This window comes from Lipotes vexillifer, unplaced genomic scaffold (genome assembly GCF_000442215.2).
Source record: "Lipotes vexillifer unplaced genomic scaffold, Lipotes_vexillifer_v1.1 scaffold771, whole genome shotgun sequence".
In the NCBI taxonomy this organism is placed as follows: Eukaryota; Metazoa; Chordata; class Mammalia; order Artiodactyla; family Lipotidae; genus Lipotes; species Lipotes vexillifer.
Window position 1 is genome coordinate 648,335 of NW_006774099.1, and position 16,305 is coordinate 664,639.

Genomic DNA, 16,305 nt, shown 5'->3' on the forward strand with positions numbered 1-16,305 from the left:
CCCCCGCCGCGGAGCACAGGCTCCGGACGCGCAGGCCCAGCGGCCATGGCCCACGGGCCCAGCCGCCCCGCGGCACATGGGATCCTCCCAGACCGGGGCACGAACCCGCGCCCCCCCGCACCGGCAGGCGGACTCCCAACCACTGGGCCACCAGGGAAGCCCATAACCAGTATATTTTAGAATGATTTGTGTATTTTTTTTTTAAAGCGTTCCATTTTGGTAGGAACCATTCGTTTTGAAAAACCACCCCTAAGAACTACTGTATAATACCATATAGTTTTTAAGGAATTAATATGAATTTTTAATATACTTTTTGATACTCCAGTTAATTTTTAATGTTCTGTAATATCATAAAACCAACCTTAGGAAGCAGTAATTTAAAAATAACCTCTAAGACAGTGGTTCCTAATATGTGTTCTCATAGGTGTTAATAGGCACTCCATGAAAAAAAGCTTCCTCTGGAATGAATTTAGTAACTACTGCCCTAAGGTGATATAGGTTTAAATAAATCTCTTTATTCCAAGGAACACTTTGGAATATGTAATCAAAGGAGGTAGTGAAATCCTCTTCTCAGAGTAGAGGACCATTAATATAGCTTGTGGACTAGAGACAGGGTATAAATTAGGTGAATTTTCAAGGTTTCCTGCAGTCATTTCTACCTTTGGAAGGATTTTGCAGTGAGTTTCTGGAGCTCTATTATATGAGTATTTTAGAGCTATGAGTCAGATTTCACTTGTATATAGCACATAACATGTAGAACCTAAAAAAAATTCTAAATGGTTTAAGTGTTATAAATAAGCAGAGTTAGAATGATAATCAGGATTTTCATCTAAAGTAGGAAGCACTAACACTGTAGCCTCAAATGGCCACCCACTCCCATGCTCCAAACTGAGCAGCAGTCAAATAAATTATGAAGACATGTAGGTCAGTCAGATTTAGGAGTCATAGCTTTTGGTTTTGAATACCAGCAGCCCTAACCAGCATTTAGACTCTCTAAGCAACACTTCCTTATCTAACAGTACCTTGTATGAAGAGCAGTAAAGATGAAGTGAGGCAATGTAGTAAAGTGGCTGGCACAGACCAGTGCCTTGTTATTTAAAGGCAGTATCATTCTTACCATTAGCATCATCATGGTTAGCTTTTTTGTTTATATTTTTGCTGAAATATCAAATATCCACAAATCCTAATGTGTTTGTGTTTTATTTTTGTTTGGGGACAAGAATAAATTTCTTCATTTCTTGCAGGATTTATTAATTAATTCTTTTAGGCCAGTCAGTAGCTACCCAGTATTAACTCATTTCCTAAGTACAGTATTGCTGTTTCATATAATTTTTTCTGATTTGCTGCTCATAGGATGATGCTGTCAGTATAGAAAGTGGTACAAACACTGAACGCCCTGATACACCTACAAATACACCAAACGCGCCTGGAAGGAAAAGTTGGGGGAAGGGAAAATGGAAGTCAAAGAAATGCAAATATTCTTTCAAATGTGTAAATAGTCTCAAGGTATGTACAGAAAGACACAGTCTATGTGCTGAATGATGGGCTCCAGAGTTATTTCTCAGTGGTAAACATTTTATGCTCAAGATACTCTGTCAAGTTAAAAATATTATAAAATTATAATAATCTGAAGTTTTGTTTGTAGGGCAGACTGCATAGTTATTATAATCCATTCCACATTTGTTTAGCTTTTTGTTTGTTTGTTTTACATTAAATGGGTAGTACCTAGTATTGCATCTGGTTTTTCTTTACTGTTTTTATTGATTTTGAGAAATGTTACTCTTCATATTTTGGTAAAACTTAAAAGCATAAGCCACTTCCTGGTACCTGTTACTGAAAAAAACTGAATGTGACTCATTAACTTTGAGTTAGCATAAATTGAAACAGATGTCTTTGTGCAGTCTTTAAAAATTTAACTCTTTTATTTGTAATTGTTTTCAAAGAAAAAGGTAGAAATTAAAATTTTTTTTGAATATTCAATATTTGGAAAAAATAATAGGTTGGAGTTATTTAGATTACTGCCTTCCTCAATAGTCTTTTTATTTTTAAAAAGGATTACTGATATTTACTTTAAATGTTTTACATGTATTCATTTCCTATTTTTTAAATTTGGGGGTGTTTTTCCTGTGCTGAGCAAAAATATACATTATATTATCTTATACATATGTTAGATAGATTCTTTTTAAAATATCTAAATATACTTTAAAGTCTTCGGAAAGCATAAGAAGCTATGGCTTTATGGAAATTATTTTCCTGTCTATGTAGCAAAATTCATTGCTCAGTGTGTCAAATTATATTGTCTTAAAAGGAGGGAAATTAATCTCAGTGGTTGTTGGTTTTTTTTTTTTCCTTCTTCTAAAGCAAAGTGTCCATTGTAGTTTCACGTTAATATTTAGGTATATTAACCTATTTTTACGTAGTATATCTGGAAGGTGGTTTTAACTGCCATTTGGATATTTTGATTAAATATTTCCAAAGCCTAAAGCTATGGCTTTTTAAAGGATAAGAAACAAATGTTGTTATACTTTAAAAGTGAAAACAATGCCTTAAAGTGAATATGAAAGTTACTATTAAACACCAGGAGATTGCCAGTATAACTAAGGCTGAAAAATAACTTTGTGAACAAAACTGAATACTTGTAGCACAGGGAACTCTGCTCAATATTCTGTGGTGGCCTAAATGGGAAAAGAATTTGAAAAAGCTGTATATGTATGGCTGAATCACTTTGCTGTGCACCTGAAACTAATACAACATTGTTAATCAACTCCAATGTAAAATAAAAATTTTAAAAAACCTGAATACTTGTTTTTTGTACATCTCCTTATAGCCTCCTGGTAACTGAAGTTACAGCCCACTGCCTCCCCTGGCCCCCACTGTTCAAGTATTCTTGTTCATTATAAAACTTCTTGGGTTGTTTTTCTTTTAGGACCCAAATTCAAGGTTATTTAAAGTTGTTTCTATAGAACTGTAGAAAGCAGTGACTTGAATGGAGTCTGATATGCTTCACTGTACGAGGGAAATTAAACCTAATAAAGTTTAATGAGTACTGGAGAAACTATATTAACTGTTAGGTTATTTGTTATTTCAGAAAAATAAATTGTGTCCTTATGTCCTAAGGGATTAAATGCCTTTGCCACAATTATCCATTTTATTTTGATTCAGAAGCGTGTAGTTGGGTTTAAGGATATAGAAGGCAACTATCAAAGTATTTTCATCGATGAGTACTTGTTACCTAACCTTTGATTTAAATCTTTAATTGTTATAAAGCTTTATCATGCACCAGTATTTTAAAATGTGAAAACTGGACTAACAGATACCTTTTAAGTGTCAAAAGTCAGTTTATGTATGATATATAAAACTGCAGCTTGCATTTTGGAAAAAAGTTATAATGGGAATGGTCAGTTTAGTACCATTTTTTGGTTTCTAAAATATATTAATTTTTCTTATTTCTTGGTTATTTTATAGGAAGATCATAATCAGCCATTGTTTGGAGTTCAGTTTAACTGGCACAGTAAAGAAGGAGATCCGTTAGTGTTTGCAACTGTAGGAAGCAACAGAGTGAGTGTTAAGGGGACTGTTTGGCATTTGGCTTAGAGTCTGGTGTTAATATAACATTGAAGTGTAATGATTTTGAAGTAAACTTTGTATAGCTGGTTTGACAATATTGTTCCTTTATGTAAAAGTGAAGCATTCTAGAAACTGACAAAATTAAACGTAATATTCATGACTGAAAATATATCTTTATTTCATATATACTCCCAATTGTTCATGAAACAGGTTTCTATTTACATTTTTGTACTCATAAATATTTTGTTTTGAGTGGCTGAAAAAATTGACCTTGCTTGTTAGAAGTGACTGTGATAGTTGTTTGTCAATTTAGGGTAAGAAGTCTGTGATTTCTTAAAAATAGTAAACATAATTAGTTGCTCTCTGTAAATGGAAGGCGTAAATCCAGTGGATTTATGTAATAGTTACTGAAAATACTTTAATTATATGCAATAAACATTTGTTTTGAATTGTTTTTAGGAAGCCAGAGTATCTTGAACTGAGAGAATGCATAGAAAAAACCATGCTGGGCATGTTTAGATGTAAATGATTAAACTTTTTAGTTAAACCTGGGGCTGAAAAAGTGGATTGCAAAGACTTGTTTATTTCCATTCACTTCTAAATGAATGGGAAAAAGGAAAATTCCCTAGTGCTTACCAGGGAGAATCAGGAGTTTTCTGTTAAGCTGAAATAACTTCGGAAAAATTGTCCTCCTGATAAGTCTTTACTGTATTAGCTGACATTCTGCTTATTCATTAGTACTGCACTAAGAGTTATGAGAAGTAACAGAGAAACAGGTTGGCATATTTGGAAAAAGAAAGACGGAGGAAATTGACTAATTGGTATGGATTGACAATAAACAAAGTCACTTTCTTTACCTTTAGCACAAGAGGGGAGGGGAAGGAGGTGAATCTGAGAGGTGTTCCATAAATTGTTATTTTAATTGAGTGAAATTAAATTTTATGCTTCTTTAGTAATTGTGCTAAGCTTTTTAGAGGAATAAAAGACCATGATTTTTAATGCATGCCGTTTCCTATATTTGTTTGCTGTTTTAGTGTTAGTATTCTGTTCTCAATCAAAACTAACATGGGAGTTGTCAGCTGTGTATTTTTCAAATGTCAGCATATTTCCAAGCTTTTTTCCTTTTTTATTCTGAAAGTTTGAGGATCATACAAACACACATGCATCTATTCTGGGCTAGAACTTTGCTATTCTTGTTTTCTAAAAAGTAAAATTTGGCTTTAAGTAATTTCCTGGAAGTCTTTAAGGAAGTTTTAATTACATTTAAGGCTCTGTTGCTTTTACTGGTTATTGAAGTTCTGAAAATTTGAAACTCTATACTCAAGTTGATAACCTGGGATAACAGCTTTTTTTGGTGTTTAGCCAAATGTAGGTTGTGATATGTAGCTTGAAAACAGCAATTCAGAGGGAAATTGATGTAGTTTGAAGAAGAGATTAAGGTTATTTTTTCCGAAAATTGGGAACATAATACATTAATTCATTTGAATCCACTTTTCAGACGTCACTATAAGCCTGATTATACTGCACTAACTTCACCATCATATTAGTATAATTAGAATTAGTATAATTTGTGCTCCAGTATGCTCATTGTAATGTTCCAGGCTTTCTAACCAAAAGAATCCCTGTTCTCATTTAAAATGACATTGAATTGTACGTTACTGAATTATAAAAAGGTCTGCTGTTTGGACTTCTTTTTTTAAAAAAAGAAAGAAAAATAAAGCAAAATAATCTCTTAAGACAACCTAGTTAGCATGCATATAAGGAATTTTTTTAGAATATTAATGTAGCGATTATCTTGTTAATAGGTGATGATAGATGATTTAAAGGATCTTTATAGGGTTCTTATAGACTCTTATTAAGATTAATAATAGGTTATTGCTAACATGACTAAGCTGTAAGAAGAATGGAAAGAAATTTATAAAAAATTTAGTATTATAGAGTAAGCCCTCTGTATCTGTGGGTTCCACATCCACAGATTCAACCAAGTGTGGATCAGCAATATTCAGAAAAGAAAATTCCAGAAAGTTCCAAAAAGCAGAACTTGAATTTTCTTTGTGCTGGCAGCTATTTATATAGCATTTACATTGTATTAGATGTCATAGTGGTCTAGAGATGACTTAAAGTATATGGGAGGATGTGTGAGGTTATATGCATACACTATGCCATTTTATGTAAGGAGCTTGAGCATCCTCAGATTTTGGTATCTGTGGGGAGTTCTGGAAGCAATCCCCGGCAGATACCAAGGGACAACTGTACATAACTGAATAAAGTGTATATATTATTAATTTTAGAATATGTGACGAAAAGGCCACTGTACATCAGAAAGTTAATATTTGATGAGCAATGTCCATGAGAAACTTATTAGGCAAATTTTAGATTTTCTTTTTTTATTATTTTATTTATTTATTTATTTTTGGCTGTGTTGGGTCTTCGTTGCTACACGTGGGTTTTCTCTAGTTGTGGCGAGCAGGGGCTATTCTTCGTTGCGGTGCGCGGGCTTCTTATTGCAGTGGCTTCTCTTGTTGCAGATCACCAGCTCTAGGCACATGGGCTTCAGTACTTGTGGCACACGGGCTTCAGTACTTGTGGCTCGCAGGCTCTAGAGCGCAGGCTCAGTAGTTGTAGCGCACGGGGTTTGTTGATCCGTGGCATGTGGGATCTTCCTGGACCAGGGCTCGAACCTGTGTCCCCTGCATTGGCAGGCAGATTCTTAACCACTGTGCCACCAGGGAAGTCCTAGATTTTCTTATATGTAATTAATAATGCTCTAAAACTATCCAAAGACTTTAAAGCTTTAAAAGAGGATAAACCACAGGAATTCCCTGATGGTCCAGTGGTTGGGACTCCCTGCCGTAGGCCTGGGTTCATTACCTGGTCAGGGAACTGGGATCCTGCAAGCCTTGTGGTGCAGCCAAAAAAAAAAAAAAAGATAAACTACAATTTTAGGGAGTAGTTATACTTTACTGTGAGGCATTCAACTTTATTTACTTGGAAGAGTTGGTGCAATTACATGGATGAGTTAAAAGTTGAAAACATTGGAAATAGAAACCATTATTATTACTGTAGTATTTAATATATTCTGAAAATTATGTAATGCATTAGGCTTTATAATAGCTTCCTTAAGTTAAAGGAGCTCTTTTAAAGCAGTAGTTTCTGTAGCATCTTTGAGATACATTTGTGACTAAAATATGTTCAAAAGCTGAAGAGTGTGTTTCTACATTTGAGATAAAATTTACTGTATTTTTGTTTTTATTAGGTTACCTTATATGAATGTCACTCACAAGGAGAAATCCGGTTGTTGCAATCTTATGTGGATGCTGATGTATCCTTTCCTGGGTTTTCCATATTGTTGGCTAAAGAAATTGACTTTCAATAAATACCCCAAAACTTTTGTAAATTAGTTAGTTCTCTAAAGTTATATTGTCCTTTCTTAACTTTAACCAATGCTATCTTTCACTGTCACCCAAAAGATTCCTAGTATCTAGTTTTCCTGATTCCTAGAAAGCCATTGTAGGGTGGATATGAAGGAGGACAGTGTGGGTATCTGGAGATGAGCATTGGAAATCCTGTAATAGAAAATGAAAGCAGAAACTTCCTGTTTCTTTGACCTTGCTTGGAATTTTATCATTTCAGGGCAGTTATATTGGTGAACTTGGGTTAATCAGAAGCTGTGCCTGGCAGTCATACCAAGTATTTGGTCATCAAAGCCTACAGGGAAAAAATAAACATGTGCAGTTTGTTTAGGAAATACTGTAAAACATGGGTTTATAAAGAAAAAGCTTTAAAAAGCCAAAGGGTACAACAGTCAAAGCTTGGTGATAAGATTTCTTCCAGATCCATTTGAAAAAGCTAGCGAATAAGAAAAAGCAGGAACATTTAGTCTTCCCTTAGGTGATAAGAAAAAAAGTGACCTGTAGCCGTACTCGGAAGGTCTCACACCGGAAAAGGTGGAAAACTGAATAGTTATTGATCTTTATCTAGAGGCACATAGAGTTACTGAGACAGAGCCAGGATCAGCAAATTACAGCCTATAGAGCTGGCCACCTGTTTTCTTTTTGTTTTTTTGTTTTTGCGGTACGAGGGCCTCTCACTGTTGTGGCCTCTCCCATTGTGGAGCACAGCCTCCAGACGCACAGGCTCAGCGGCCATGGCTTACGGGCCCAGCCGCTCCGCGGCATGTGGGATCTTCCCGGATCAGGGCATGAACCCGTGTCCCCTGCATCGACAGGCGGACTCTCAACCACTGTGCCACCAGGGAAGCCCCTGGCCACCTGTTTTTGTAAATAAATTTTTATTTGGGACACAGCCATGCCCATTCATTTACACATTGGCTATGGCTGCTAAAAAGACAGGTAAATAGTTATGCAAACAGCAAAATAGTAATCAAAACTGAGTGGAAGGACTGGATTTGTTTCATCATTTGGTATAGATTTTAGACCTAAAATCTCCATTGGTTAAACCTGGTAGTGTAAAGAAAAATGGGAACTTCTTTGTCAAAAACTTCAGCAGTTCTTTAGAGGTTTTTGTGTATAGTACTGTGATCATTGATGTGTTTACTTTTCAAAAACAAATTATATTTCTTAACTGGCATTTCTTAGGCTGATGAGAACTTTTACACTTGTGCATGGACATATGATAGCAATACAAGCCATCCTCTGCTGGCTGTAGCTGGATCTAGAGGCATAATTAGGATAATTAATCCCATAACAATGCAGTGCATAAAGGTGGGTTTTCTTGTTAAATTATAGATCTGCTTTTTTTTTTTGAATGCACACCTGCAAAAGCTTGTCATGTTGAATTTAAAACAGAGTCAATGTCTGTGCAATTTCTAATTTGGTTTGTACTTTGCCTATTGCTTCATTTAGACAAGTCTTTTGAGACCTTTGTCACATTTGGGTAATGCAAATTAGGAATAAGTGGGAAAATTTTATCATTTTAACTATTTTCTTTTAAAATAATTTCTGTCCTTTTGTCTTGCTTTAGTCTGAGAGGCTTTAAATGAACAATAAGAAAAGAGTGAGCTCATTTTCCAAAATCCCCTAAATAGTGGGTGTAGAGTCAAGAGCACCTTGTAAAGAACTGAAAAGTGAAGGCTTGGAAGTTGATACTAAAAAAAATTTCACAAATCACATTAACCTTGGGGGTACATTAGAATCACCTGATAATCTTTTAACTCCTTGCTGTGGCTCAGAATATCTGCAAATGGGACTTGAACATCTTTTATTTTTCCTTCAAATTGGGTGCTTTTAATATGCAGCCAAGGTTGAGAACCACTATTTCAAGTGAAACTATTTTTCCATTCTCCTAAGATTAATGAAAAAGAATTTATTGATTTTTATATGGAAGTTGAAGAAATGTTTTAAATTTATTATAGCACTATGTTGGCCATGGAAATGCTATCAATGAGCTGAAATTCCATCCAAGAGATCCAAATCTTCTCCTGTCAGTAAGTAAAGGTAAGAGAAGCAAATGTTTCTTTAGTTCGATTATTTGGGAGTGAGTTTTTTATTTTAGGGACAAAAAAGCCAAATTTAAAAAGAAGTTAGTTTTAGAAAAATCTTAGCCTACATTAGCATCTCCAAACCAAGAATTGGAGGATGGGACCTTGAAATACACTGTTAACATACGATGTAAATAAAATAATTGGTACTGAGGATTAAGTGTGTATTACCCTTATTTACCATATTGCATTATGATAGTTTTAGAACTTTATGTGCAATTGAATTTTTATATTAAGCTTCATTAATTTTAAGTGGCAGATCACCAAAGTTATGACATTTTTTATAGTTTGAAGGTAGTTTTGCAAATCATTTTACCATTCTTTCCAATCATGTAGTAAGAAATAATGCATCTGAAGATCGATATTGCTTTCTTTAGACTCTGTATATAAAACTTTTGTTTTATAAAGGATTCCCTGTAGAATTCCTTAAAATGCTAAGTTATCCAGTGTAAGCTCTTTGAAATTTTTCCCTTATTTATAAAGAGAAAGCATTGCTTTGCTCTGTATGGCTGTGTCGGCATTATAAGTTTATTCTGGGTTCAGACAGTGCTCTTAATCATTCTTAATCTTTTCTGAGCTCTCTAAAATGATTTGGGTTGTTCTTATCTCTACATTCTGTTTTCGAGTGCCCTTTCTCGTTTCATTTCTACATTATTATTCTAGTCGTTTATTCTTTTAACGGCTTGTCACACCGATAACCTAACCCCCACAGTCTGCTCATATTAAAGGTGTCCTCAAATTAAATCTCTTACATGAAACATGTTTCAGTGTGATTTTTCTTTAACTCTCAAGGCTTGTTTGGAAATAGACACCTAAGAAGAGAGCTAATAAATTTTTCTCTTCTCTTAATAACATTAGCTGGGCTCAGATATTCCTTTACAAGTAACATAGGCCATAATGCGTTACTTGTTCTTAATGTCACAACTTTTTAACCCTGTTCTTCCCCCACTGTGTCAGTAAGAGCATTATTCAGACAGCTTTTTAAAATGAATAGGAATTTTTCTGTAAGTAATGCTCAAGGAAGGAAAAGACAACCTATAAAAAAGGAAAAAATATTTGCAAATTATGTATCTAATAAGGGACTTGTATCAAGAGGTCATACAGCTCAGTAATAAAAAGACAACCAAATTAAAAACAGCCAAAGGTTTTGAATAGACATCTTTCCAAAGAACTTGCACAAATGTCCGATAAGCACATAGAAAGGCACTCAGCATTATTAATCATTAGGGAAATGCAAATCAAAAACACAGTGATACAGGCGAATTCTATCAAACATTTAGAGAAGAGCTAACACCTATCCTTCTCAAACTCTTCCAAAATATAGCAGAGGGAGGAACACTGCCAAACTCCTTCTACAAGGCCACCATCACCCGGATACCAAAACCAGAGAAAGATGTCACAAAGAAAGAAAACTACAGGCCAATATCACTGATGAACATAGATGCAAAAATCCTCAACAAAATACTAGCAAACAGAATCCAACGGCACATTAAAAGGATCATACACCATGATCAAGTGGGGTTTATACCAGGAATGCAAGGATTCTTCAATATACACAAATCAATCAATGTGATACACCATATTAACAAATTGAAGGAGAGAAACCATATGATAATCTCAACAGATGCAGAAAAAGCTTTTGGGTTTGACAAAATTCAACACACATTTATGATTAAAAACTCTCCAGAAAGTGGGCATAGAGGGAACCTACCTCAACATAGTAAAGGCCATATATGACAAACCCACATCCAGCATCATTCTCAATGGTGAAAAACTGAAACCATTTCCTCTAAGATCAGGAAAAAGATAAGGTTGCCCAGTCTCACCACTATTATTCAACATAGTTTTTGGAAGTTTTAGCCACAGCAATCAGAGAAGAAGAAGAAATATAAATCAGAAAAGAAGTAGTAAAACTGTCACTGTTTGCAGATGACATGATACTATACATAGAGAATCCTAAAGATGCTATCAGAGAACTACTAGAGCTAATCAGCAAATTTGGTAGAGTAGCAGGATACAAAATTAATGCACAGAAATCTCTTGCATTCCTATAAACTAATGATGAAAAATCTGAAAGAGAAATTAAGGAAACACTCCAATTTACCATTGCAACAAAAAGAATAAAATACCTAGGAATAAACCTATCTAAGGAGACAAAAGAACTGTATGTGTAAAACTGTAAGACACTGATGAAAGAAATTAAAGATGATACAAACAGGTGGAGAGATATCCTATGTTCTTGGATTGGAAGAATCAACATTGTGAAAATGACTATACTACCCAAAGCAATCTACAGATTCAGTGCAATCCCTATCAAACTACCAATGGCATTTTTCACAGAACTAGAACAAAAAATTTCTCAGTTTGTATGGAAACAAAAAAGACCCCGAATAGCCAAAGCAATCTTGAGAAAGCAAACCGGAGCTGGAGGAATCAGGCTCCCTGACTTCAGATTATACTACAAAGCTACAGTAATCAAGACAGTATGGTACTGGCACAAAGACAGAAATATAGATCAATGGAACAGGATAGAAAGCCCAGAGGTAAACCCACGCACCTATGGTTACTTTATCTTTGATAAAGGAGGCAAGAACATACAATGGGGAAAAGACAGCCTCTTCAATAAGTGGTGCTGGGAAAACTGGGCAGCTACATGTAAAAGAATGAAATTAGAACACTGCCTAGCACCATACACAAAAATAAACTCAAAATGGATTAAAGACCTAAATGTAAGGCCAGACACTATAAAACTCTTAGAGGAAAACATAGGCAGAACACTCTGTGACGTAAATCACAGCAAGGTCCTTTTTGACCTACCTCCTAGCGAAGTGGAAATAAAAACAAAAATCAACAAATGGGACCTAGTGAAACAGAAGCTTTTGCACAGCAAGGGAATCCATAAACAAGACGAAAAGACAGCCCTTAGAATGGGAGAAAATATTTGCAAACGAAGTAACTGACAAAGGATTAATCTCCAAAATATCCAAGCAGCTCATGCAGCTCAATATCAAAAAAAAAAAAACAACCCAATCCAAAAGTGGGCAGAAGACCTAACTAGACATTTCTCCAAAGAAGATATACAGATTGCCAACAAACACATGAAAGGATTCTCAACATCGCTAATCATTAGAGAAATGCAAGTCAAAACTACAATGAGGTATCACCTCAAACTGGTCAGTATGGCCATCATCAAAAAATCTACAAACAATAAATGCTGGAGAGGGTGTGGAGAAAAGGGAACCCTCTTGCACTGTTGGTGCAAATGTAAATTGGTACAGTCACTCTGGAGAACAGTATGGAGATTTCCTAAAAAACTAAAAATAGAACTACCATATGACCCAGCAATCCCACTACTGGGCAGTTACCCTGAGAAAACCATAATTCAAAAAGAGTTATGTACCACAATGTTCATTGCAACACTGTTTACAATAGCCAGGACATGGAAGCAACCTAAGTGTCCATCAACAGATGAATGGATAAAGAAGATGTGGCACTTATATACAATGGAATATTACTCAGCCATAAAAAGAAACGAAATTGAGTTATTTGTAGTGAGGTGGATGGACCTAGAGTCTGTCATACAAAGTGAGGTAAGTCAGAAAGAGAAAAACATACCGTATATGTTAACACATATATATGGAATCTAAAAAAAAAAAAAAAAAAGGTTCTGATGAACCTAGAGCAGGACAGGAATAAAGAAACAGATGTAGGGAATGGACTTGAGGACACGGGGAGGGGGAAGGGTAAGCTGGGACGAAGTGGGAGAGTAGCATTGACATATGCACACTGCCAAATGTAAAATAGCTAGCTAGTGGGAAGCAGCTGCAAGGCACAGGGAGATCAGCTCGGTGCTTTGCAACCACCTGGAGGGGTGGGATAAGGAGGGTGGGAGGGAGACGCAAGAGGAAGGGGATATGGCGACATACGTATGCATATAGCTGATTCACTTTGTTTTATAGCAGAAACTAACACAACACTGAAAAGCAATTGTACTCCAATAAAGATGTTAATAAAAAAAATACCACTTCACGCCTACTAGGATGACTATAATCAAAAAGACAATAAAATATGTTGATTAGGATATGGAGAAATTGGAACCCCCCTCATCCATTGCTGGTGGGAATGTAAAATGTAAGGACATTGGAAAACAGTCTGGCAGTCCAAAAATGTTGAACATAGAATTACCACTCCTAGGTGTGTATGTCTTCAAGAGAAATGAAAATATGTCTGCACAAAAACTTGGACACAAATTGGAATCAAGAAATCATTTTTGTTGCAATGTTAATTTCCACTGCTAACACAATATATTACTGCCTCTTAGTGTTACCTATGTAATATGTCAATATTCATGTACAGTATGGACATTGCTATATTTCAAGCTATATTTATGAGTATTGCTGTCTATTTTGTTGCTGATGTTTAGTGGAAAATTAGATTGCTCAAATTACAGTTATAGCATGTTTGTAAGGTCTATAATACTCTAAAATTATGTCACTATGAATGTTTCAATCGTATTTTGGGATTTACTGTAGAAATCTTATAAATCTACTTTGTCCTCTTCAATTTGTAAATGTGGATATGGTAGAGAGAAAAGCTAGTACCTTGTTCTATGGCATATGCAATAATCAAATTTAGGACCAGAGAAATATTTCTTTCTTATCTTGAAAGTATGAGCTCATACCTAGTTAAATCTACAGGTGATATAAATATTTTAAGTTCCTATATGGTATGGATTCTTTCTTAATCTTTACTGTGAGTAAGTTTAGTCCAAACTTTGGTAGCTTTTTCTTCTTTAAAGAGCTTTTGAAAGTCCACAGTAAATGAATGATAAAGGTTCATATTAATTTTTTTATGTCTGTACTAGATCATGCTTTACGATTATGGAATATCCAAACGGACACTCTGGTGGCAATATTTGGAGGTGTAGAAGGGCACAGAGATGAAGTTCTAAGTGCTGTAAGTTGAAAGCTACAGGGCAGTGACCTTCAGGTGTACAAAGCTGTGAACAATACCCATAGAACTCTTTCCTTATAAGAAAGCCTGTGGTTTGTTTCACCTAGTCTGGCAGACAGTTATTTCATTTACTTGTGACAGAGAAGGTTTTAACTTACAGATGAAGACGTAAAGCAAATAGGCTCTTTGTGTTTTATCCGTACTCAGTGCCTGGATTCTCATGAACGAATACTATGAACTTGTTCTTTTCCTTTTTTAATCTAAAATCACCAAGTTAACTTCTGTTGTTTCTCAGTTATTAAAGGAAAAGGGTAACCTACTTGGCAATTAAGAAACTTTTTCATCTTTTATTTGAAGTTGAAATATAAGTTACTTATTTCTAGGAAGTGTTGTTCACACTGAGTTTTAGATAACTCTTCCCTTTGATGGCATGGTGTTATCTTTATACTTATGTATTATAATCTATTGATCTATTGTAATGATATAAATGTTTTTAGTCAAGTTTCAGATTTTTATGTTATTTCAGATTTACTTGTGTTTCGTGTAGAGCTTACTTATTTAGTAGTCTTATAGCTCATTTCTTTTCCTCTTTTTTTTAAAACTATTTAAAGGGGCACCGTATTTTGAAGCATGTGACATTTTAATTGGAGGTACTAACTGTTCCTATAGTTAGGGTTTGTATACTTTTGTGAGAATTATACCTACCTTAAAGGATTATCTAGAACTTGCAACTTGGATTTTCTAGAAGTTGCAATAGCAATCTCCACCTGGTTCTATGTGTGAAAAGACTACTGTCCTTCGTTAAAGACTAATGAGAGCTCCTGGCTCTAAGGGTGTCTTGTTGCTGTTGACAGTGAGGTTATTAGGAAAAGAGCAGCTACCAGACTTGTGGATTCAATAAACACCAGACCTAAAGGTCTCAGGCTGTGTAAAACAGTGTTCATGATTAATTTAAAGGTTGGATTAACAGAATATCTAGTTTAGTGAGGAAAATACTCTCCTTAAATAGAACTCTCTACTGTTATTTCTTAAAATGAGAGCAGGAGTCTGTATCTCTTCTCTGTAACAATAGGAGTTCACTGCTAGAAGGATTGATGTGTGAGATTTTCCTTAACACATGTATGTACCATGTGCTAACTTAAATATCATCTCTGTGCCTCAGTGTCTCATCTATGCAATGAGGTGGAATAAGGTTTTAATGGATGATCTGTTAGGAGCTTAGTAAAAATTAGTAAATAGCAAATGAAAAAGTTTAAATATGTTATTTCCTTTTTTAGACATTTTTTCCTTTATTCTTTTAAAAAGTGAACTCTAAAACCAAGGTACCTGAAGTGTTGTGACTTAGGTGTACAAATAAAGTAAAATTTCAATTGTTTAAGGACTCATAATTTCACATACAGATGTCAGTTTCATTGCTTGATCAGGGTTAGACAAAGAAAAGTAACATAACCATTTAGGTTTTTGTGTCAGAATAATTGTTTTACGTCATCATTCTATTCACCTTCAAAATCAAGCAAAGGAAATATTTGAATAAAGATAATTGAATAGATAAAATTAAATTCAGTTTACTTTTTTGCCTTCCGTATTGTATAAGCTCATATACTGTGGTGGTGACACATCAGTTAAAATAAATCTCAAAAGTAGTAGAAACTTTGTGGCTTATGGCCTACATATATGAAACCCAAAATGTTAGTATGGTGGTTTGAAATACAATTTTCACAATACTGGACATCAGATGAAAATTAGATAGCATAATTTGGGGAAATAATTTATATATTTAATTTAAGCTTTTCTGTTTTACATACAGGATTATGATCTTTTGGGTGAAAAAATAATGTCCTGTGGTATGGATCACTCTCTTAAACTTTGGAGGATCAATTCAAAGAGAATGATGAATGCAATTAAGGAATCTTATGATTATAATCCAAATAAAACTAACAGGTAACAGTTGTAGTACTTAAAACAATTTGCTATCTCATGCTGTTGAATAGCGTTTCACTTTTTCCAAAATAATTGTATAAGTCTCCAACACTGATTTTAGAGTCCCCTTTTAATAACTTTAAGGTATAACTTTTATGCCATAAAATTCACTGATTTTAAATGGAAGGCCTTTATTTTTGTCTATATGTTTGTGGCTTATTTTTCAAAATCCCTTTCAGTTGTATTTTTATCTTAATTTAGTAGCACATTTCACTTATTTTTATTTAGGTATGCATGTGCTAATGTTATTAGCACTGCTTGTCAATACTGTAAGTTCTTTTTTTTTTTTTTTTTTTTTTTTTTTT

The 16,305-nt window shown here is 34.7% G+C and overlaps 1 protein-coding gene across 2 annotated transcripts in view; it reads left to right on the forward strand.

Annotated features, from left to right (window-relative positions):
- EED (embryonic ectoderm development) overlaps positions 1-16,305 on the forward strand; it is a 34,165-nt gene that overhangs the window by 4,742 nt on the left and 13,118 nt on the right. For both annotated transcript variants that reach the window (XM_007448836.1, XM_007448835.1), the window contains exons 2-8: positions 1,354-1,506; positions 3,466-3,558; positions 6,824-6,889; positions 8,166-8,291; positions 8,942-9,023; positions 13,932-14,023; positions 15,828-15,961. In XM_007448836.1, coding sequence (XP_007448898.1) covers positions 1,354-1,506; positions 3,466-3,558; positions 6,824-6,889; positions 8,166-8,291; positions 8,942-9,023; positions 13,932-14,023; positions 15,828-15,961 — 746 coding nt within the window. The remainder of the gene's footprint in view (positions 1-1,353; positions 1,507-3,465; positions 3,559-6,823; positions 6,890-8,165; positions 8,292-8,941; positions 9,024-13,931; positions 14,024-15,827; positions 15,962-16,305) is intronic.